The sequence below is a fragment of the Pan troglodytes genome, chromosome 4 (genome assembly GCF_028858775.2).
Source record: "Pan troglodytes isolate AG18354 chromosome 4, NHGRI_mPanTro3-v2.0_pri, whole genome shotgun sequence".
Taxonomy (NCBI): Eukaryota; Metazoa; Chordata; class Mammalia; order Primates; family Hominidae; genus Pan; species Pan troglodytes.
This window is the reverse complement of record NC_072402.2, coordinates 152,109,771-152,135,004: the sequence shown is the minus strand read 5'-3', so window position 1 is coordinate 152,135,004 and position 25,234 is coordinate 152,109,771. Positions and strand designations below refer to the sequence as shown.

General features: G+C 42.5%; 1 protein-coding gene and 1 long non-coding RNA gene across 5 annotated transcripts in view; one reads left to right on the top strand and one right to left on the bottom strand.

The window, feature by feature from the left end:
• The window catches only part of LOC134810120 (uncharacterized), a 56,071-nt gene that overhangs the window by 4,080 nt on the left and 26,757 nt on the right, over nt 1–25,234 (top strand). The window contains exon 3 of one of the 2 annotated variants that reach the window (XR_010157381.1): nt 849–1,063. The exons of the other annotated variant lie outside the window; for it this stretch is intronic. This is a non-coding gene — a long non-coding RNA (uncharacterized LOC134810120). Of the gene's footprint in view, nt 1–848; nt 1,064–25,234 lie in introns of those variants that run through there. 2 annotated transcript variants of the gene reach the window in all.
• The window catches only part of GALNT10 (polypeptide N-acetylgalactosaminyltransferase 10), a 326,091-nt gene continuing 321,676 nt past the window's right edge, over nt 20,820–25,234 (bottom strand). For all 3 annotated transcript variants that reach the window (XM_063811602.1, XM_063811603.1, XM_016954094.4), the window contains one exon: nt 20,820–24,985. In XM_063811602.1, coding sequence (XP_063667672.1) covers nt 24,827–24,985 — 159 coding nt within the window. In that variant the 3' untranslated portion in view covers nt 20,820–24,826. The remainder of the gene's footprint in view (nt 24,986–25,234) is intronic.

Sequence of the window (25,234 nt, the reverse complement as noted above, 5' to 3'; positions counted from 1 at the left end):
CTTTGTCTCAGTGGATCTGCGTTTTTACATAAACAACAGGGCAGAAGAAGCAATCAGATATTCATTTGTCTCAGGTGAGCAGAGGGATGACTTTGAGTTCTGTCCTTTGTCCCACACCTATGAAGATAAGCTATCCATTTACATTGCCAGGGTGAAATTCAACAGAACTGTTTTAGGGTAAAGATCTTGAGGCCCACAAGGAATTTCCTTGTGGGCAAATTGTGAGGGAGGTCTGTAGCTTTTTTATCTTTGTAGCTGTCTAACTTAGGAATAAAATAAGAGGTAGGTTTGCCTGATGCAGTTTCCAGCTTGACTCTTCCCTTTGCCTTAGTGATTTTGGTGTCCCGAGATTCATTTTCCTTTCACATTGTTCTGAGACTGGAAGTTCTGCAAGGACAGGGAACTGTCTCTATGGCTTATCATAGTTTCCAGTGCCCAGGCACTTGATTAATATTTGTTGAATGGATGGATAGATGGATGATGGATGACTTGGCCTCTGGAATCAAGAGGCAGTACAGCATAATGGTTGGTATAAATCTAGATGTAGTCAGCTTATGCTGGAATCCTGGCTCTGCCACTGACTAGCCTAGGAACCTTGGGAAAATTACATGGCCTTAGTCTGCCATGGTTTCCTCATCTGTAAAATGGGGATGATAGTAACCTCTCGGGATTGTTGTGAAGACTGTGTGAGTTATTAGATATAAACCAACTATTAGATATAAAAGTGCCTTGCACATATTAGGTACTCAATAAATATTAGATACTATTATTGGCTTAATTAGTCATAATTAGGTTTAGCAAGTAACAGAAAACCCAAAAATAAGCTTACATTTTTCTCTCACCTTCAGGAATCCTAGAGGTGATCAGATTGTTTTCCTCAGCATCAGAGACCGAGGCTTCTCTTGTTGCTTTGCCATGTTTGGCTTCCATTCCCAAGGTCGCATCACTAAGCAAGGTGGCTGCTGGGACTCCCATCTACTGAGGCATTCTATCCAGGAGGAAGGGGGAAAGGCAGAGGAAGGGCTCACCCTTGCTCTTTAAGGATAGTTCCCAGAAGTTGTAGGTGAGCCTCCCACTTGTACCTCTTTGGCCAGAATTTCGCCATACCTAACGGGGGAGGGGAACATTGGGAAATGTAGCCCTTATTCCTGGTGGCTGTATGCTCAGGTGAAAACAGAGGGCTCTGCTACACGTGGAGATGGGTGGAATGTATATGGAGCCCAACCAGCTGCTCTGCTATACCTCTTTTTAGAATTTCCCCATCTCTTAAATTCTGGGAGTGTGTCTTGGTTAATTTTGGTTCTGTTTCTCTGGAGAACACTGACTAATCTGGGCTGCAAAGACCTGTAGTTTTTTGATCCAGGGACCACTGCAGCCTCAGCATTTTGCCATTTCTCAAGTTTCTGAATTTTTTTTTTTTTTTTTTTTTTTTTTGAGACGGAGTCTCACTCCGTTGCCAAGGCTGGAATGGGGTGGCGCAGTCTTGGCTCACTGCAACCTCCATTTCCCGGGTTCAAACGATTCTCCTGCCACAGCCTCCTGAGTAGCTGGGATTACAGGCACCCGCCACCACGCCTGGCTAATTTTTGTATTTTTAGTAGAGATGGGTTTCACCATGTTGTCCAGGCTGGTCTCGAACTCCTGGCCTTAAGTGATCCACTCACCTTGGCCTCCCAAAGTGCTGGGATTACAGGTGTGAGCCACCGCACTGGCTGTTTCTGAATCTTAACAATGTTCTCTGCAGCTTGCATTGCAAGAACTGGTACTGACTCCAACAGAGTATCACCCAGTCTTTAAAGGAAAGATTTACAGGTTTCAAACCTAGCTCTACATCACAATCACATAGGGAACTGTAAAAAAAATTACAAAAATCTCAGGCCTCATCTCAGACCTCCTAAATAAAATCTTGGTGGAAAGAGTATGAGGCTCTGAAATCTACATTTTAATACACATTAATTTAATCTATGGATGATTCTTAATGCACCTTAAAGTTTAAGACACCCTGCTTTAAAGGTTAAAGTATATAATAAATCTTCATTGGAGGCAATTACCTCTTCTAGTCTAGCCTACTCACTTTCTTTCAAACATATGTATTTTCTTATATCTACTCTTTTGCTTACAGTGATCCCTGATTTAGACTCACTGGCTGTTAGACTTAGAAAGGGTCTTAGGAAGCCAATCCTTTATTTAAGCCTATGGGATTTGAGTTCAGCAAGGTTGAGCAACAAGTCCAAGCACACACAGTGATTAGTGGCTATTAGGATTGAAAAGGTATATGGTGACAGCATTTGCTGGGATTATCTTTAAAATCTCCTTCCCCCCAAATTAAGAGGTTATACACAATAAGGGGTTATACACAATTTATTTTGCCAAGTTAGGGCAGTTCCCTCTATAGCCTCTACATGCTCCACCCCATGTCTAGGTATTGGCCTTCAGGGCTGGGTACACTTGCATTCTCTCCATATCCTTTCCCTAGCTGATGCTAGGTTTCCTTACAACCACCATATGCTAATGTCTCCCGTCAATAAATATCTGAAGACTTGTGCGCAAAACGACAGATTTGAAAGTGAAATAGATTGGTTGCCATTAGCAATATTTGGGGAAAATTCTGGTCTCTTTATTGGGGGAGTAAATCTGTAACTCCAGAAAGGAAATGGGAATAAATATTCTGTAGTGAAGAAATGAATACAGAACAGAAGCTTCTATGATCCTTGTTCTGCTTTGTGTAGGATTTAAGGTTCTTGAAATAGCCAAGTGAATCTGATTTGCTACATTTATACATTTAGGTAATTAATTTACAACAGTTGCTTAAATGCTTAGAAAGGTTTTGCTTTTTAGATTTGTAAGTCTGCCCTATTGGGCATTTAAAGTGAGAAAATCAGGCATATTAAATTGATAATTGTAGTTTTAAGTGTCTAAGGAAATTTGATTAAGGAGGTAAGTCTTATTAAATATTAAGAAGGATTGAATCTACTAAACTTAAGAATTAACAGTAATCAAAGAACAAGTGAAAGTGATTGTTCTTATCTTTACGCAAGAAATTGCTAGATTTAAAATGGAATAACAAGATTTTGTTCTTATCTTTATACAAGAAATTACTAGATTTAAAATGGAATAACAAGATTTGTAAATTGAACTTAAAGTTTAAGAAAAGCTAGGTTTTTAAATGGACAACTTGAGTCAGTGACTGTAAGATTCCTGTCCATACCCAAACCTACCCCCAGATATTTAAAGCCACAGGTCAATAACTCCCAGTTTTATAGTTCCAGCTGAGACCTCTCCTTTGAACTCCAGACAGCAACACTTCAGCTCCTTGCTTGAGGTGCTCCAGAGGCATCACAGACCAAGATGTTCAAGTTGAAACATTCTCTGACTCCGAATCCAGACTCCATAAACTGTGCCACCTGTACCTCCTTTAACTCCCTCTCACCACATCCTGAGGCCACTCATCATTGAGGCCATTTTCTTTCTTTCTTTCTTTTTTTCATATTTTTGAGATGGAGTCTCGCTTTGTTGCCAGGCTGGAGTGCAGTGACGCGATCTCGGCTCACTGCAACCTCCGCCTCACGGGTTCAAGCGAGTCTCCTGCCTCAGCCTCCCGAGTAGCTGGAATCACAGGCGCGTGCCACCACAGCCACCTAATGTTTGCATTTTTAGTAAAGACGGGGTTTCACCATGTTGGCCAGGATGGTCTCGATCTCTTGACTTCGTGATCTGCCCACCTCGGCCTCCCAAAGTGCTGAGATTACAGGTGTGAGCCACCGCGCCCGGCCGAGGCCATTTTCTTCTACCTCCAATAGATACATTTAGAATCTGTCTCTTTTACTTCATTTCCCACAGCTAACAGTCCATTCCAGGCCACCATCACACCATCATCTTTTGCCTGAAGTGCATAAGCCTCCAACTTGGTCCCTAAACTTCTCTACCCAGTGAGCTCTACACAAACCAGACCATGCTCCCTCCCCATTAAAGCCCCTCACAGCTTCCCAGTGCATTCTGACAGTGCTCTCTGCACCTCTTCGCCCTGTCCCACAATGCATGAGCTCTCTTATTCTTTTTTTTATGAGACAGGGTCTCACTCTGTTGCCCAGCCCAGATTGTAGTGGTGCAATCATAGCTCACAACAGCCTTGACATCCTGGGCTCAAGCGCTACCCCATCTCAGCCTCCTGAGTAGCTGGGACTACAGGCATGCGCTACCACGCTTGGCTAATTTTTTGTATTGTTTGGAGAGAGGGGTTTCCCTGTGTTGCCCAGGCTGGTCTTAAACTCCTGGGCTCAAGTGATCCACCCACCTCAGGCTCCCAAAGTGCTGGGATTACAAGTGTGATTCATGCCTGGCGTATTTTTTTTTTTTTTTTGAGACAGGGTCTCACTCTGTTACCCAGGCTGGAGTGCAGTACTATGATTATAGCTCACTGCAGCCTCCAACTCCTGGGCTCAAGTGATCCTCCTGTAGCTGTAGTCTCCCAAGTAGCTGGGACTACAGGCACATGCTACCATGCCTAGCTAATTTTTAATTTTTTTTTATAGAGATAGGGGTGTGCCTGTGTTGCCTAGGCTGGTCTCAAAAAATTCCTGGGCTCAAGCAGTTCTCCCACCTCACCCTCCCAAAGTGTGGGATTATAGGTGTGAACCACGGCACTGGGCCTGCCTTATTCTTCCTTAAATTTCTCAAATAAGCCATCCTTTTTCCTACCTCAAAGTCTTGCATTTGCAGTTTCCTTGGCCTGGAATGCTGTTTCCTTCCTACTGGCTTCATTCTTCAAATCTCAACTTAAATGTCACCTCCACAGAGAACCTTATCTGATTAAAAGGAGTTGGATCCCCCACGACCACCACTATTCTCTATCCAATGTCTTTTCTTATTAGCATTTATCATAATATGCAATTATTCTGTTTGTTTTGTTGTTCCTCAAGTGTTTCTTCTATTAGAATGTAAGCTCCCTGAAGGCAAAAACCACATCTATCTTGTTCCTGTAGTTCCAATGCATAGAACACAAATTCTCCGATTCTGGTGGCTAATAGAGTAGGGACTCAGTAAACATTTTAAAAATAAAATAAATGTACTCAACTATACCAAAAGATTTATTAAGCAAAAAAGGTAAGATACAAAACAGTATGTAGTGTGGAATTCCATTTATATTTTGTAAAACTTTTGTGCAGACACACACACACACACGTGCATGCACATTAAGGATACACAAAAAACTAGTAACTGTGGTTGCCCCTAGGATAGGGACTATGACTCAAGGGAGAGAAGATAGAAGTAATTTTAATTTTATAATCATTGTTCCTATTTGGATTTTTGTTTTACTACATGTCTATATTTCTTTTATAATAATAAAAATACCATCTAGTACTGTTATTTTAAAAAGGAAATATGGAATAGCAAAAAAAAAAAAAAGGAAGAATCTTAGAATAACAGTCATTTAAATGGAACAAATTTGTCCTTATGAAAACCCCACAACATTGTCCTTTTTTTTTGCATTCCACTGAGGACCTGGGAAAGCTTCCTCCAGCCCTGATGCTGGCCTGCAGTCTGGCACTTGACAGCTACTGGTATTGTGGATAGAAGCAAAGGCTCTGGACTCAGCAACACTTGGTCTGAATCCCAGTTCTACCACTTACTAGCTGTAGTGCCGCTGACAACTTAAACTCCATGAACCTCAGTTTTCTTCATCTGTAAGGTGGGATAACAGTACTTCTCTAATAGGGATATTGTGAGGATCAAATATGATCTAAAGCAGTTAGCACAATATCTTGCACATAGTAAGTGCTTAATAAGTGGCAGTTATTATTTCATACATTATAAGGTGATACCCCTGAACTTCCATTGTATCCAGATTCAGATTTCTGCATGTTAAAGGACACATCATACTGCAAGACAATAGGGTGGTACTGCCTATCAGCCAATTGTGTAGGCTCCAGATCCATCAGCAAAGCAATGATTGGGAAAGTACTTGATTATTTTATTCCATGTTATCCTCATTTTATAAAATTTTGTCAGTGGAAAATGGAAGTACCAATAGTAGTGATAAGAAGTATGCATCTGTCAAGTAAGTGAAAATACAACCCACTGAATGGGAGAAAATGTTTGCAAATCATATATAGGGCAGTGGTCCACAACCTTTTTGGTACCAGGGACCGGTTTTGTGGAAGACAATTTTTCCACGGTTGGGGGTGAGTGGGGATGATTTCAGGCTGAAACTGCTCCATCTCAGATCATCAGGCATTAGATTCTCATAAGGAGCACCCAACCTAGATCCCTCCCATGTGCAGTTCCCAGTGGGGTTCACACTCCTGTGAAAATCTAATGCTGCCAAAGATTTGACTGGAGGCAGAGCTCAGGTGCTAATGCTCCCTTGCCTGCTGCTCACCTCCTGCTGTACGGCCCCATTCCCAACCAGTACTTCTCCATGCAGGTGTGGGGAGGCAATGCGGTGTGGGGAGACAATGCGGTATGGGGGTGTTGGGAACTGCTATGATAAGGAACTTGTATTCAGAATATATGCAGAACTCTTATTACTCAATAATAAAGAGACAAATAACCCAATTGAAAAGTGGGCTAAGGGTTTGAATAGACATTTCTCTAAAGAAGATAAACAAATGGCCAATAAGCCCATGCAAAGATGCTCAACATCCTAATCACCAGGGATATCAGAAGGGAAATGCAAATCAAACCTGCAATTAGGTATTACTTCACACCTACTAGGATGGCTGTAGCCAATAAGACAGACAATAACAAGTGTTGACGAGGATGTGGAGAAATTGAAACCTACATATATTGCTGGTAGGAATGCAAAATGGTAAAACACTTTGCAAAAGAGTGTATCAATTCCTCAAAAAAAATTTTTTTTTTTTTTGAGACGGAGTCTCACTCTTGTCACTGAGGCTGGAATGCAGTGGCATGATATCAGCTCACTGCAACATCCACCTCCTGGGTTCAAGTGATTCTCCTGCCTCAGCCTCCCAAGTAGCTGGGATTACAGGCACCTGCCATCATGCCTGGCTAATTTTTGTATTTTTAGTACAGACGGGGTTTCACCATGTTGGCCAGGCTGATCTTGATCCTGACCTCAGGTGATCCACCCACCTCGGCCTCCTAAAGTGTTGGGATTACAGGCATGAGCCACCTCGCCCAGCCCAATTCCTCAAAATTTTAAAATAGAGTTACTTTATTAATCAGCAATTTCACTCTTAGGTATCTGCCCAAGAGAAATGAAACAATTCATCCACACAAACACTTTTACATGAATGTTAACAGCAGCATTATTCACAATAGCCAAAAGGTGGAAACAGCTCAAATATCCATCAACTGATGAAAGGATAAACAAAATGTGGTATATTCACACAATGAAATATTAATGATACAAAGGAAGTACTGACACATGCTGCAACATAGATGAACTTTGAAAATATGCTAAATGAAAGCAGTTACAAAAGACCACATAATGCATGATTTGATTTATGTAAATGTCCAGAAAGGGCAAATCCATAGATACACTATAGAAAATAGATTAGTCGTCAGAGGCTAAAGAGAGTAGGGAGGATTGGGATGGGGAGTGACTTATGGGTACAGGGTTTCTTTTAGGGGGACAAAGATATTTTGGAATTAGTAGTGATGGTTGCACAACCTAGTAAATATACTAAAATATATGAAATTGTACATTTTCAATGGGTGAATTATGTAGTATACGTGATTTATATCTCAACAAAAAGGAGTTTAAAAAGAAGTATGTGTATCATTGACTCTTTCGATATAAACATAGAAATCATTAGACTTATCGAAAGGGATGAATCTTTAGCCTCCATGGGATGTTCTTAAGCCTATTGCTGTTTTTTGATTTGTGAAGGAAAATAATCAAGTTGAAGGTACATTAGGAAGGACAGCAAACATATGATCAGCGATTGTGTCTAAAAATGCAGGTGTAATTGGACATGCTGTACCACTTTTTATTCCCAACATAAATTTGTTGTTTGACTTTTGTACTTTTGACATTAGTAATATTTTCTGAAATAAATTGTGTATGGAAGCAGGGGACTGTGTTTACTGTGTCATGGGGAAGGCAAATGATCTCTCAGCCCTCTTCACTTCCCATTTGTTTAATGCTGAACTATCAAGCAAACTTCCTCTAGGGAATAATTCAGCTGGTACCAGGAGACTGCACATAATTATTTGGGCCACTGGAAAATTCTAATGCCCATGAAAAAATAGCTTTTGGTTTATAGATCAGTCTTTTGTGAATTTGGGCAGGAAAAGTCAGCCCTGGAAAGTGGTTTTATTTTGACCATAACTAAATATGCAAAAAATAGTAGGATAAATAATGAGATTATTAATAAATCTCACAAAACTGTAATTCTAAGGTTTAGCTTTAGTTTGGTTGGTTCATCAACAGCTCAACAATTTTGGAGGTCCAAATCTGTTCTGGTAAGAGCTGGGGATAAAATGGTGGATGATATAGACACAGCCTTGCTTGCCCAAAGTCAAGTGGAAAAGTAACATAACATAAGAGTGAATAACATAATTATGCATTATTCATAGATTCCATTATTATACTCATTCACAGATTCCAGATTTACAATTTACCTACTCACTAAAATGTATTTGTAATCTCAAAAATCAATGCTCTTGGCCGGGTGCAGTGGCTCACGCCTGTAATCCCAGCACTTTGGGAGGCCGAGGTGGGTGGATCACCTGAAGTCAGGAGTTCAAGACCAGCCTGACCAACATGGTGAAACCCAGTCTCTACTAAAAGTACAAAAATTAGCTGGGCATGGTGGCGGGCAACTGTAATCCCAGCTACTCGGGAGGCTGAGGCAGGAGAATCACTTGAACCCGGGAGGTGGAGGCTGCAGTGAGCCGAGATCGCACCACTGCACTCCAGCCAGGGTGACAGAGCAAGATCCTGTCTCAAAAAAAAAAAAAAAAAAAAAAAAAATCAATGCTCATTGCACTTAAAAAAAATTCGTATGTTTTGAGACTGGTCTTACTCTGTCACCCAGGCTAGTGTGCAATGGCACAATCATAGCTCACTGCAGTCTTGACCTCCTGGGCTCAGGCAATCCTCTTGCCTCAGCCTTCCTAGTAGCTGGGACTACAGGCATGTTCCACCATATCTGCCTTTTTTTTGTTTTTTGTAGAGATGGGGTCTCGCTATGTTGCTAATACTGGTCTTAAACTCCTGGACTTAAATGATCCTCCTACTTCAGCCTCCCAAAACACTGGGATTACAGGCATTAGCCACCACACCCTGCTATATGGCACTTTTGAGATTACTTGAGGATGTGCATATGCACAGAGTGGTGAAGAAAATTCGAGTTGTCCAGCATGCACTGTCACAGACTGAATGTTTGTGTCCCTTCCTGAATTCATTTGTTGACATCCAAACCCCCAATTGGGAGATAGGGCCTTTGGTACGTGATTAATTCATGAGGATGGAGCCCTAATGAATGGGATTAGTGCCCTTATAAAAAGACACTGCAGAGCTCCCTCTTCTTTTCCACTGTATGAGGACATAGTGAAAAAATGATAGTCTATGAACCAGGAAGTGGGCTCTTACTAGATACTGACTCTGCTGGCACCTTGATCTTGGACTTCCCAGCTTCCAGGACTGTGAGAAATAAATTTCTGTTGTCAACCAGGTTAAGTTATTTTGTTATACCAGCCTGTAGACACACACGTTCACAGCTAAGGTCGAACCAGAGGACGTCTGCCTTCTTGTTTCAGCTCTCATACTGTAAACAAGTGTCCTTTGGTGGTTTATTGAGTGCCACATTTTTCATATTTTTAAGCTTTTTGTTGGTGATTTTGGTTTACATGGTGCCCAAGCATAGGGCTGAAGTGCTGTCTAGTGTTCCTGAGCACAAGAAGACTGTGATGTGCCTTACAGGGAAAATATATGTGTTGGAGAACCTTTGCTTGAGGCATGAGTCATAGTGCTATTGGCTGTGAGTTCAATTTAATGAATCAATGATAAATATTAACTAAGGTCTCTCTAAACATAAATGCATATAAAAGAAGATTATGTATTGATCACTTGATTAAAATGTTATGATCAGAGGCTTGCAGGAACGTAGCCCTGTACTTCCCCTAGGGACAATAGTTCAGTATTCACTAACTGTGTTCATGGTGACTTACAGAACATAACTACCATGAACCATGACAATCGACTGTAAGTCAGGATACATGCCATGCGAGGAGCTACAGAGGTGCTGGAATGATTAAGAATGATGATGGGGGGATGTCTATTCTTAATAGGGTGGTCAAGGAAGCCTCTTGGGGGAGGTGACAGTAAAGCTGAAACCTAAAGGATGAAGCTGCAGAGCAGGGGGGAAGAGTATTCCAAGCTGAGGGAACAGGGTCCGAAGGTGAGAAAGCTTTGGACTGTGTGGGGAACTGGGGCCCTGCTGGGAGGTGATGGAAAAGTAGGCAGGGGTCAGTCCCAACAGGCCTTTTGGGCCAGGCTAGGGAGTTTGGGTTTATTGTAAAGGCCTGGAGTAAAGTTACCTGTAGGGCAGTGGTAATCAAGTTATTCTCTTTTAATTTGTGTGGGAACTCAAATCTGTTCTTATCACTAGGCCATAGAAGTTGCAGATCATCCCTTATGCACCTGGTATTTGCAGGGCCTAGGACAGAGCTGGGACCAATCACTGTGGGTACAAAATGCGAAACACCATGAGCCCACAGTACCTATTTCAATCCGTGTTTGTTGATTAAATGACCAAGCCCTGGGATTCTGTGGCTGCAGCTGTGAAGAAATCATAGCAGAGATTTTTTTCCCCAGATCCCAGAGAAATGCAGAATTCAGGCCTCTGCTTCCCAGGCTGACTGACAGGCCAGTGGTGTGGTGTGGGGGCTTAGCTCTGGGCTCTCATAAAGGCAGACCTGCCATCCTCTTCCTCCTACCCTCAGGCGGAAGCTGGCAGGAGATCAGACGATACTTGGATTCCAAGGAGTTCATGAACAAAGGCTGTAAAGTTGCTAAGAAACTGCCTTTCTGGGGGTTCACCATTTTTTTTTTTGTTCCCGTGGTGTTGTGTGTGAGTGAGTGTGAGTGTGAGCACACCCAGGGCTGTCACTCTGCCAGGCCTGAGTGAAGTCACACTCGAAGGGAAGAACTGCAGGCTGCCGTGCAGGTGCAGCACCACCATGGACCCCAGGTGTCCCTAAGCTGGGCAGACCAGGCTTTGAGGATAACAAAAGTGGAACCAGCTGCCCGAGGCCAGAGGTTGGCAGAGCTGTGTGCAGCTGCAGCAGGGAAGCCTTGGATGTTGAGTGTTGGACCCACTTACAGCAAAAACCAAGAAGCCCTGGGTTGGGAGATACCAATAACAGAACTGGGAGGGAGTCCCACCCCTACCTCCCAGCTGAGCTTGGAAAGTAAATTCTTAACAAAACCAGGTCATTGCAAAATACAAGATGCAAGATTTATAGAACTCTAAGAGTCCAGGCTGACCATTATCTAACTTGCCTCCTTCTCCTTATTCTCATGTGGAGAATCCAAAGCCTAGGGAGGGGAAGGAACTCTCTTAATGGGATGTAGCATATATCAAGTGCAGGAACCCAGCCTATCAGAAGGGCTGTGGGCTGTGAGTGGAGGGAAAGAAGGCCTGGTGAGTATCTGAAAATATAGTACTCATCCATTTGTCCATTCATCAAGTACTTATTGAGCCTCTACTAAGTTCCAGGATCCCCTAAGCCCCAGTTCCAACCAAACAGAGAAAAGTAGAGCCCAAAACTTTGAGCAAATTGCTGGCTTCTCTGACTGTTTCCCAGTAAGTGTGCCACCGCCAACCACCACCACCACCACCACCACCACCACCACCACCACCACCACCACCACAAAGCTCACACTCTGTGTCTAGCTCAGCATTTTAGATACATTGGATTCTACTCTCACTTGCAGGCTTGGAAGGAGAAGGAGCTAAAATGGGTGAGAAATGTAATACCTACTCCCATTCTTCCACCAGCTCAAGGAAAGGATCTTGCCCCTAAGTGGTCAGTGTCTTTGAGGAGGCACCAGAGGTCCACTTGCCCTGGCTTGTTTCTCACTGTGTTTGCCCTGGGTGCCCATTATGTGCTAAGCAGTGGAGTAAGTCACTTCCTGGCTCCAGACATCAGTCAAGGGCATATCTGATAATTTCACTGTGCCCAGTTTTAAACCCTTTAATGGTTTCTATTACTCTTAAAATAAAGATCAGAGTCTCCTTAATGTACCCCACAAGGGCCTATGGTGCTGGCTTTTGCCTACCCTCTCCCTGTTCTCCTCTTTCCTTCCTGCTCTCTGCTCCAGCCTGCCTGCCTTTCATGCCCACCATACTCCCTCTATGGGGTCTTTGCACATGTTGGCCCCTGCACCTGGAATACTCTCCCCCTTTTGTTTCTTTTTTTCTAATAAAAGAATTTAATCTTTTTCAGGAAATGATTAAACATTTTGGAAGTAAATATAGATGAAAGTCTATCTTATTCATTGGTGGAAAAATATTTTTTAAACAAAACAAAGTTACAAAAGAAAATATCAATACATTTGGCCACATAAAATTCGTCCAAATAAACTTAAAAAATGCAAATATAGGACAGAGCTTTAACATCGACATATAGTAAAACATTCTTGTGTGTTGACCATAAAGGAACTAAAACTTTTAAAAATATATATTAAAAGATATAGGCCAGACTCACGCCTGTAATCCCAGCACTTTGGGAGGCTGAGTTGGGCAGATCACTTGAGGTCAGACCAGCCTGGCCAAAATGGTGGAACCTTGTCTCTACTAAAAATACAAAAATTAGCCAGGTGTGGTGGCACATGCCTATAATCCCAGCTACTCAGGAGGCTGAGGCACGAGAATCGCTTGAACCCAGGAGGCGGAGGTTGCAGTGAGCCAAGATTGTGTCACTGCACTCCAGCCTGGGTGATAGAGCGAGACTCTGTCTCCACCCCCACAAAAATGAAATTCACATACCATAAAGTTCACCATTTTAAAGCGTACAATTCAGTGGTTTTTAGTATATTTACAAAGTTGTGCAACCATCACCACTTCTTTTTTAATTATTTGTCTAAATTTATGGAGTGCAAGTGTCATTTTGTTACAAACATAGATTACATAGTGGTAAAGTCAGGTCTTTTAGTGTATCCATCACTGGAGTAATATACATTTTGCCCATTAGGTAATTTCTCATCCTTCACCCCCTCCCAACTCCCACCCAATGGAGACCTTCTGAGTTTTCATCGACTATTACTTCACACATATTAATGTGTAATAATGTACATATTATTTAGCTCCCACTTATAAGTGAGAACATGCAACATTTGTCTTTCTCTGTCTGATTCGTTTATTTTGAGTTAATGGCCTCTAGCTCCATCCATGTTGTTGCAAAATACATTATTTCATTCCTTTTCATGGCTGAATAGTATTCCATTGTGTGTGTGGGTGCATGTGTGCATGTATATATATACACATATACACACACAATGGAATACTAGTATATGTGTGTGTGTATATATACACGTATACGCACATACATGTATATATATGTATATACAAACACACACAGGGTAGATACTGTTTTACATAAAGGTTATGCTAATTAACATTCCCACCAACAGTGTATAAGAATTTCCTTTTCTCCACATCCTAGCCAACATCTGTTATTTTTTTGTCTTTTCAGTAACAGCCATTCCGATTGGTGTAAGATGATATTTCACTGTGGTTTTAATTTGCATTTCTGTGATGATTGGTGATGTTGAACTTTCTTCATATGCTTTTTGGCCATTTGCTTTTCTTTTTTTTGAAAAATGACTATTCATATCCTTAGCCCACTTTTTGATGAGATTGTCTGTTTGGTTGGTGAGTAGTTTGAGTTCCTTGAAAATTCTGGATATTAGTCCCCTGTTGGGTGTATAGTTTGCAAATATTTTCTCCCATTCTGCAGGTTGTCTGTTCACTCTTTTGCTATGTAGAGGTTTTTTTCTGTTTTTTTTTTTTGAGATGGAGTCTTGCTCTGTTGTCCAGCCTGGAGTGTAGTGGCGTGATTTTGGCTCACTGCAACCTCTGCCCCTCGGGTTCAAGCGATTCTCCTTCCTCAGCCTTCCGAGTAGCTGGGATTACATGCGCCTGCCACCACACCCGGCTAATTTTTGTATTTTTAGTAGAGATGGGGTTTCACCATCTTGGCCAGGCTGGTCTTGAACTCCTGACCTCGTGATCCACCCGCCTTGGCCTCCCAAAGTGCTGAGATTACAGGCATGAGCCACCGTGCCTGGCCTGCTATGCAGAACTTTTAAAAGTCCCATTTGTCTATTTTTGTTTTTGTTGCCTGTGCTTTTGAGGTCTTAGTCATGAATTCTTTGCCTAGATCAATGTCTAGAAGAGTTTCCCCTAGTTTTTCTTCTAGTATTTTTATAGTTTCATGTACTACATTCAAGTCTTTAATCTATTTTGAATTGATTTTCACATGGTGAGAGATAAGGGTCCAGTTTCATTCTTCCGCATTTGGCAATCCAATTTTCTCAGCACCATTTGTTGAAAAGGGTGTCCGTTCTGCAGTGTATATTTTTGTTGACTTTGTCAAAGATCAGTTGGCTGTAGATATGTGTGTTCAAATCTTTGCTTGGCTTATTCATCTTTTGATTGTTGTATTGCCAGAGATCCCTTTATATATTTTGGATACCAGACGCTTGTCAAATATAATCTGAAAATATTTTCTCATTCTGTGAGTTTTTTTCTGTTTTCTTTTTATTTCTTTTCTTTTCCTTCTTTTTTCTTTTTTTTTTTCAAGGCAGAGCCTCTCTCTGTCACCCAGGCTGGAGTGAGATGGCGTGATCTTGGCTCACGGCAACCTCCGCCTCTTGGGTTCAAGTGATGCTCCTGCCTCAGCCTCCCAAGTAGCTGGGATTACAGGTGTGCACCACCACTCCTAATTTTTGTATTTTTAGTAGAGACGGGGTTTCACCATGTTGGTCAGGATGTTCTTGAACTCCTGACTTGAAGTGATCTGCCCATCTCAGACTCCCAAAGTGCTGGGATTATAGGTGGGAGCCATCGCACCTGGCCTCTTTTCACTTTCTTAATAGTGTACATTGAGGCACAATAGTTTTTAATTTGATTTTAATTTAATTTTAAAATTTAATTTGAAATTTAATAATTAATTTTAAAACTTAATTTAAAATTTACTAATTAATTTTAAGGCTAGTTGCAGTGGCTCATGGCTGTAATCCCAGCACTTTGGGAGGCTGAGGTGGGCAGATCATGAGGTCAGGGGATCAAGACCATCCTGGCTAACATGGTGAAACCCCGTCTCTACTAAAAACACAAAAACTAACCGGGTGTTGTGGCACACGCCTGTAGTCCCAGCTACTCGGGAGGCTGAGGCAGGGGAATTGCTTGAACCCGGGAAGTGGAGGCTGCAGTGAGCTGAGACCATGCCACTGCACTCCAGCCTGGGTGACAGAGCGAGACTGTCTCAGAAACAAAACAAAAAAACCCAACTTAATTTAAAATTTAATAAGTAATTTTAAAATTTAATTTTAAATCAATGAAGTCCAATTTATTTATTCTTTAGTTGATTGTGTTTTTAATATATTTTAGGAAACGATTGTCCAATTTAAGGTCACAAAGATTAACATTTATTCTTTATTCTATAAATTTTTTAGTTTTCACTCTTACATTTAAGTCTTTTATCCATTTTAAGGTAATTTTTGTATGTAGTGTGAGGTAAAGATACAAATCCATTCTTTTGTATGTGGATATACAATTGTCCTAGTGCCATTTTTTTTTTTTTTTTGAGATGGAGTCTCACTCTGTTGCCCAGACTGGAGTGCAGTGGCATGATCTTGGCTCACCGCAACCTCCACCTCCCAGGTCCAAGTGATTCTCCTGCCTCAGCATCCCAAGTAGCTGGGAGTACAGGTGCCCGCCACCATGCCTGGCTAATTTTTGTATTTTTAGTAGAGACGGGGTTTCACCATGTTAGCCAGACTGGTCTCCAACTCCTGACCTCAGGTGAGCTGCCTGCCTCGGCCTCCCAAAGTGCTGGGGTTACTTACAGGTGTGAGCCACAGCACCTGGTCTTCCCTAGTGCCATTTTTCGAAAAGACTGTTCTCTCTCCGTTGGATGATTTTGATACCGTTGTCAAAAAGCAATAGACTGTAAATGTATGAGTTCTGGACTCTCAGTTCTGTTCCATTGATCTATATGTCTATCCTTATGTGTGTCTGCATTACTGTATCTTTGTAGAAAATTTAGGAATTGAAACGTGTAAGTCCTCCAGCTTTGTTATTCTTTTTCAAGATTTTTGTGACTGTTCTGGATCATTTACATTTCCATATAAATTCTAGGATCAACTTGTCCATTTCTACAAAAAAGGCATTGAAGTGTTTTTTTTTTTTTTTTTTTTTTGAGATGGAGTTTTGTTCTGGTTCCCAGGATGGAGTGCAGTGGTACGATCTCAGCTCACTGCAACCTCTGCCTCCTGGGTTCAAGTCATTCTCCTGCCTCAGCCTCCCCAGTAGCTGGGATTACAGGCATGCACTGCCGCACCCAGCTGATTTTTGTATTTTTAGTAGAGATGGGGTTTCACCATGTTGCCCAGGCTGGTCTTGAACTCCTGACCTCAGGTGAGCCACCCGTCTTGGCCTCCCAAAGTGCTGGAATTACAGGCGTGAGCCCCTGAGCCCAGCTACCACTGAAAATTTTGATGAAGATTGCATTGAATCTGTAGATCAGCTTGGCAAGTACTGTGATCTTAATATTGTTTTCTGATTCATGAGCAGGGAATGTCACTTTCTTAGGTCTTCTTTAATATCCTTCAACAATGTTTTGTAGTCGTCAGTCTTGCACTTATTTGGCTAAATTTATTTCTAAGTATTTTATTCTCCCCTATTGCTGTTATAAATGAATTTTCCTTTTTGTTTTGTTTTTTGTGAGACAGGGTTTCACTTTGTCACCCAGGCTGGAGTGCAGTGGTGTGATCTTGACACACTGCAGCCTCAAACTCCTGGGCTCAAGGTATCCTCCCACTTCATCCTCCCTAGTAGCTGAGACTACAGATGTGCACCATCATACCTGGCTAAGTTTTAATTTTTTTTTGTAGAGACAGGGTCTCACGATGTTGTCCATGCTCGTTTTGAACTGGGCTCAAGTGATCTACCTGCCTTAGCCTCCTAATGTGCTGGGATTACAGGCGTGAGCCACTGTGCCCAGTCATAAATGGATTTTCTTAATTTAATTTTTGTTTATTGTCAGTGTGTAGAAATACAACTTGCTTTTTCTTGGTCAGTCTAGCTGAAAGTTTGCTCATTTTTGTAGACAACCCTTTTCTTTTCAAGGAACCAACTCTCGGTTTCATTGATTTTTTTTCTATTTGTCTAATCTCTTTAATTGATTTCTGCTCTAATCTTTATCATTGCCTTCTGTTTGCTTTGGGTTTCATTTGCTCTTCTTTTTCTAGTTTCTTAAGGTGGAAGATTGGATTATTAACTTAAATTTTTCTTCTTTTTAAGTGTAGGCATTTATAGCCATAAATTTCCCTCTGAGCACTGATTTTTCTACATCCCATAAATTTTGATATGTCATGTTTTTATTTTCGTTTGTCTCAAATAATTTTCTAATTTTCCTGGAAATTCTTTTTTGACCCATTGGTCATTAAGAGTGTTTGTTTAATTTCCATATATTTTGAATTTTCCTATATTTTCCATTACTGATTTCTAATTATATTCTGTTGTAGCTGAAGAACCTATTTTATGTTATTTCAGTCTTTTACAATTTATTGAGTCTTGTTTTCTTACCTGACATATAATCTATCCTGGAGAATGTTTGATGTGCACTTGAACTCTGTTGTTGCTCTGTTCCTTTCCTCCTTTTTTTGTTGTTATGGTATTGTGCTGTTGATGGGTGATGTGTTCTATAGATGTTAGTTCTAGTTGGTTTACAGTACTGTTTAAGTTTTATATTTCCTTATTGATCTCATGTCTACTTGTTCCATTCATTATTAAAAGTGGGGTACTGTAGTCTGCAGCTATTCTTGTCAAAGAATTATTTCTTCTTTCAATTCTGTCAGTTTTTGCTTCATGTGTTTTGGGGCTCTGTTATTAGGTGCACATATATTTTTAGCTGTTACATCTTCTATCTTCTTCTTGACCTTTTATCATTATAAAATGTCCTTCTTTACCTCTAGCAAAAATTTTTGTCTTAAAGTCTGTTCTGCCTGCCATTATAACCACTGCAGCTCTTTGTTGGTTACTGTTTGTGTGGAATATCTTTTTCCACACGATCTTTTAAATCTTTTACATTTTCAATTTATTTGTGTCTTTATATCTAAAGTGTGTCTCTTGTAGACAGCTTATAGTTGGGCCATGTTTGAATGCATTCTGTCAATCTATGCCTTTTTATAAGGAGAGTTGAATCTATTTACATTTAATGTAATTACCAATAAGGAACGACTTAACTTCTGCCATTTTGCTATTTGTTTTTTATGTCTTATATCTTTTTTGTTCAATTCCTCCATTACTACTTTCTTTTGTGTTATTTTCTAGTGTACCATTTTGATTCCCTTCTCTTTTTAAAAACTATGTATTTTTGAGTTATTTTCTTAGTTGTTGCCTTGGGGGTTAAAATTAACATCTTAATTAAAAAATTCTGATTCAGGTTATAGTATATGGCAACTTTGCTCTTATATAGCTCTGTCCCTTTCCTCCTCCCCTTTCTTGTTAGTTATTGACATATAAATTACATCCTTACACATTGTGTGCCCATCAATAGATTTATGATTATTTAATTATGCAGTTTGCTTTTAGATCAGCTAGGAGAAAAAATAAGTTAAAAAAAAAACCCTATCTATACTGTCTTCTATATTTAACTATATAGTTATTTTGACCAGTGCTTTTTATTTCTTTATGTGAATTTGAATTACTGGGTTTACCCAATGGGAGGCAGTGAGTGGCAGATGACTGGAAGGTAGAAAAGGAGGAAGGACAGGATATGTATTCCTCCCATCTCCTCTTGTTTTGGCAGTAGCTGCAATTTACTACCTGCAGCTGCAGATCCCATTGGGAAGCCCCTGTTCCTGGCTACAGCCTTCTCTGCATTATAGTAACACTACTGCTTCTTGCCTTTTCAGGCTTACAAGTAGTAACAGCTTCCCATTTCTGCTAGTCCTTAGGTGCTTCACCATCCTTTGTTGTTTCCTTAATCCCACCCATACTTCTGCAATAGTTCCTTCATTAAATTCTCTTCTGTTACTCCAGGAGTGGGCTATATCATGACAAGATCTTAGCTGACTCAGCATGCTCCATGACCTTCTTGCTAAGGTCAAGTTCTTATACTCTCACATGTACTTCTCCTTTGCAGAGCTTACCACAGTCCCTAACTATACACTTATTTTAATGATCATTTGTTTAATGTCTATTTTTCTAACTAGATCATAAGTGCCTTGCACAGTCTTTTAATTTCTAGCACAGTGCCTGGTATATAGTAGGCATTTGATACATTTTTACTGAATGATAGCTAATATTTTTCTCTTATCTGTTTCATGGAATTCTTCTGAGAGTCTGGGGGGTACAACAGGTATAAAAGGCTTTAAAAATTGAATCTCTCCCCATGTCTACAAAGCTGTAAGGTGTTATTGTGTGAGGATAACATGAGCGTGGGCATACTGAAAACCTGGATGGACTGTGTCAGTCACCACCATGTCATCTTGGGTCAGAATTTCCCCTTTGTGTTATTCAGCCTTTGTCAAGCCATGGTCCATAGCACCCTCTGGTGGTCCCTGAGTGACAGCATGAGGGGGCAGCTTCCAGCTTCTGTTCATTGTCACCCGTAGCCCCCAACCAAGACTCAATCATAGGACCACAGGTGGAGCTGGAAGCATCATCCAAAAACTTGTCATTTTACTGTGGAAAACAGGCCTAGTTGGAAGCAGCATTTGCACAAGATCTCACTGAGTTTTTTTGCAGAGCTGGGCCAGACAGTGCTCTTCCTACCATATCTAATACCTGATAGCATCAAAATGTTTTGGTAAGCAAGTACTCATGCCTGTTGGGTAAGCATCAGAAATGAGTTATAGCTGGGTGTGGTGGCTCATGCCTGTAATTTCAGCACTTTGGGAGGCTGAGGCAGGAGGACTGTTTGAGGCCAGGAGGTCAAGAACAATCTGGGTAACATAGCAAGACTCCATCTCTACAAAAAATAAAAAAAATTAGATGGGCATGGTGGTGTGTGTCTGTGGTACCAGCTACTAGGGAGGCTGAAGTGGGAGGATCACTTGAGCCCACAAGTTGAAGGCTGCAGTAAACTATGAGTGCCACTGCACTCCAGCCTGGGTGACAGAGGGAGACCCCATCATCAAAAAAAAAAAAAAAGTTATGCTTATTTCATATTGTCACTGCCCTCCTGAGATCCTCCGCTCCTGGGTGTGACCCTTTGTGGGCTGTCCCACGTAACTCTTCAAGCTAACCTCCTTCTGCTCCTCCAACACAGAAACTTCTACTTACCTCAGGGCCTTTGCACTAGCTGTTCCCTCTGCCTGGAACTCTGTTCCCTGAAATCATCTTGGTTCACCCTCCTTCATGTCTTTCAGCTCTCACCATTCTAGCTAACGTTGACCCCCACCCCAGTCTCTAATATATCATTGCTTTATACCCTTCATAGCCCTATTTGCATCTGAAATCATCTTAGTTGTTTTAGGTCTGCCTTTCACTCTAGAATGATGGCTGTTGGGAGTTTTTAGTACCCAGCAGAATGCCTGAGTCTGAAGTAGGTGGTCTACGTGAAGAATGATGAAAAGAAGAATGACACATGAGAAGGAAGAAGGCAGAGACCACTTTAGAGAAAATCTGGAGGTTTACTCAACAACGTTCACAATCACAATTGTACATGGTAAATCAGTCTTTCACAAAGGCTTATTTTTCCAGGCAGGAGGAGAGGCTGGTGGTCTTGAGCTTTTGGCCTGGAATTCCAGTCTGAATTTTCAAATATTCCCTGCCTCCAACCCCTTTGGGATCCTAGTCTTCAAGCCAATAACAGAGCAGGAGTCTGACCCTGTTCTGTTGCCTGGCATGGCTGAATCAAAGCCATTCTGGAAGCAGATGTTAAGGTGAACTTGTCACTTGGTATGTAGGTCCGACTCCCATCCCAGAGGTGGCAGTGGGCCTTGGCTCAAGATCAAGTTTGAACTAAAATATTACTTGGATTTTTCACAAAGAGTGTCTGTTGAAAGCAATAAGGAATTCCAGAACAGAACTGCACTTCTTGTCCCTCTCTCACACTTACAAAGTTTCAGAAAACATTAAAAATGCATTACCTCCTAGGAATTACAAAAGATCACCCAACTGTACAAACTAGATATCGCTGAAGCAGAGAATCTGATTCCTCAGTTACTACTGTAAAGTGCTTTGCCACTCTTTTTGAGACTCCAGAGACTAGGAAAATGGAGATGCACAGAGAGACATAAGGAGCTGTTTTCCAAGACATCACCTGTTTCTTAAGGAAAAAAATTCAACTGGTGGGAAGTTTGAAAAGTGAATGTCATGTAGACTTTGGAAATCCATTTGCTACATCTTTATCAGAAACTGCTCTTTCTCTCCTGGACCGAATGTCACATCCTCTCGTCCGATTCCTCCTGTGGATGTACCCTGTTCTGCCTGAGCATTTTTTCCTAAAGGGAAGAATCAATAGTTTCTGACTGTTTTAACAGCTGAAAGCTCCAACTGGAGGCAGAAGATGGGATGGCTTTTCACACACGTGCGTGCAAGTTTAGCCACCTCCAAAGGCCTTGTTCTTAAAGCAACAGTGCTGTTTGCATTATGAAATGTTTCTGGAGTTCCCCTTTGGAAAGGCTGCTGGTGGGCCACATGGTCACGATACTTTCAAGTCACACCCTACTTTGTGACCTTATCCTCAGAGTAAGGGCTTTAGAGGAAAAAGGACCCCACAGTCTCACCCATTACCTGGCTGTCAGCATCTCTATATGCTCCTGGCTGAGTTTTATTGAGCATCAGCTGGGGATGTGAGCAGAAACCTGAATCCTTGAGACAGGTGGTTTTCAAAAAGGAAGCCATAACAATGAGTGGCTTAGTACTGGCAATTGATCAGTTGGTCCATGAAATGGAGCCAGTCAAGTTCTGTCCTTCCTTCCCCTCCTACATACTTTGTCAAGTCCCAGGACCTACTGATATGGGCTCAGCAATGACAAATGCCGGAGTGCTCAGAGGACACACCCATCCCTTTTCAGGGTGTGAACCCAGACTGGAAAGGAGAACCAAAGGATGGGAAAGGCAGGCCCGGGACGGCTTGCTGCTGCTCCTGCTTTCACAGGAATCCTGGTCATGCCAGGAACACTGCCGCCCACTTGGGGTGGGACTGTGTGGAAGTCTAGCTAGTGCTCGGCACCCCTTAACCCAATGGTGAGAAACAGGACAAACATGCTGGGGGTTCAGAGGGTGGACCGCAGGGATGGCCCCCAAACAGGTCCCAGGGAGGTAATGCAAGGCCTCCTCTCGGGGGCTGATGAGGTCTTCTAGGCCACAGACTAAACGCACTGCCCAGCCTTTAGTTTGGAGTGTGACTTGCACTGACTGAAATAAATCTGGCCTGTCACCCTTGGGGGACATCTCAGTCTCAGATCTTGCTCCAGACCCAACATCTCCTGCTTGAAATGAGACATTAAGAAACACACACTCATCCAGTAGGAACTGCACACGCCACCAAAAACGTTCCCCTCCCCACAACCCTGCCCCTTTATGTTTGTCTAGCAAGGCACTAGGAAATGGTTCAAGTTTAGGGATTTGCTCTATATTTGCATTTTTCTTTTTAAAAGGCACAGTTTTTATTTTAACGACGCTGCATTGCTCTTTGATGATGAATCTCAATTCGACTCCTCAAACTGTCAACACTCTTGTTATCCTAGATTCTAGAAGGGGCCTCATCTTTTGACTTCTTTCTATAGAGGGCCACTTCTAAAGCTACAGCACTCATTTGGAAAAGGACACTGGGATCAACATGTAAGCGTTGCAAGCACAGGGGCCGCCTCTCTTGCAGACAGGTGGCCAAAGCAGGGCTTGTGCTGGGCCAGAAGTGGAAGTAATTCCTCGCCAGCTACACATTCAGCCTGACTGGTGGATGATTGGGAGTGTTTGTCCCTCCCTCCCCCAATAATTGATGGCCTTGAGATCTGCCAGCATCTCAAAGGCAGATTCGTGGCTCTGTTCCCAGACTTAGGTCTCAGTTATTTAATTGGTAAATGACACAATCAAGAGACTCAACACTAACTGGAATGCTGATTTCAAGTATTTCCTGGGCTAGCTGGTGGAAGCCATAGATTGTGGACTGTGATTTCCATTTCTGAATCAGTGGGTGGCAGGTTGGTTACAGAAATGCTTCCTATTAGTCTGGAGGCCCTCTAGGAGTCTGACATGTAATTAACAAAGCAAAAGGTAAACATGAAGGGCTGGCATGGAGCTGGGTGTATATCTGGCTGTGGGACATCGGGTTCTTTTCTCCACTGCAAATGAGACTACAGTTGTGATGATGGTGGGAGGTTCCAGGGGTGCAGGTCTTCACCAAGGACCATGTTGTACCACAGCCTCTGCTGAGCTGAGGGACACATGTCCCCCTGCTTCCCCAACACCACCAACTTTGGATTTCACAGATTGTCTCTAGGCTGGGGGCTGCCTTGACTGTGTTACACCTGGCTGGCTCCTTTAATCACAGCATTCTAGAAATCCATATTGGATGTGGAATACCAGAATCCTATGTAGCATCCTAGTTTGCAATCCAATTATAGAGTTCTTTAAAAATTCTGGAGTTCTGTATGAGAACTAGAACCATGATGAGGTCAGAGGCAGGCACTTTGCCCACAGTTGATCCTGGAGACTCTCCAGGATCTGTGAGGTGAGCACCTCGCAGCACCTCTGTTCCTCTTTTGAGGCCAGTAATTGCCTGGGGAAGAGAGACAGGGAAATGGAAGCATGGATCAGAGCAAATCAGCCAGCATTTCTAGTTTGGAGGTCTACCTGGCCTTTTCCGTGGGCTCAGGGCCATCTGAAACACTGCCTGTAAAGCTGGTGCTGGGCTGTCCTTGTGCCTGGAGAGTGCTAAAATTGACATTTCAAATACCCAGAGAGCAGGGGGAGATATCCCGCATGTCCATAGCTGCAAAGAAATGTCTGGGGGGCTCCCTCTTCTGACTCCTCACCTGGCAGCTGATCAGCATTCAATACTGAACACTCTTAGGGCCCCAAGTATGGCCTTTGACCGGACCAAATCACCTGGGGTTGTGACAGAGAACAGAAGCTGGGCAGTAACTGCAATGTTCCCCCCAGGACGGCAGAAACTAAAAAGCCCCAAGAGGACTTCTTTCTCTTCTGCTGCAGGTGAGTGGCATTGATACTAAAAGCTGCCCCAAACAGGCAAATTTTACCTTTGTTTCTAAAGCACCATCATGTAGGAGAGCCATCTGAGGGCTGGGCAACCTTGCAGGACTCACTTTTGGGTGGCCTAGGCTACCTTGGTATTCTCCCACATAATGTTCAAGGGGACATAGTGACAAAGTTGAAAAGGCTCTGTTGCTTTTCCGTGATGTCAGCAGGGATTAAAGCAGTCTCTGCTCCCTGTGGGGCCTCTTGTGGGATATGCTCTTCACCCTACCCCCACAACTCAGGGGCTCAAGGACCAGGCAGACCCCAGCCCCTGAATCAAGAGCCCTCTTCACCCTGAACCATTTGGCCAGCACCTTTTACACCTAGTGCCCACAGGGGCCCTGCCTCCCTTGAAAGAGGAAGGCTGCAGTGAGTGCCAGACCCTGGGGGGCCTGCCAAGGGGACATGAGGGCTCAGTTCCTATTGAATTTTTCCAAGACTGTTGAGTTGGTGTGTTCAAACAGCCACTGCTGGGTGAGAGAGGATGGGTTGCAGGTGTTCATGAAGATCCTATGGTCACTTTCACTGCAGTCCATGCAGCTGCCACTGACAGGGTGGTACAGGGTCTTGTCCTACAAAACATGGAGGTAATAAGCCAGACAGCACTGGAGACATGTGGCCAGTCAAACCACAGCAACAATACCAGCAATGAGAAAGTGAGGAAGTGACTGACTAGCTGTTCATACACCTGTTGGTTTTCCTCCTGAGCTCACAAGCCGGATGCTGCCCAGCCTCCCTTGCAGCTGGTATTGCCGTGGGACTGGGTTCTGCCCGCTGGGATGTGGCCAGAAGTGATGCACGCAGCTTCCAGGCCTGGGACC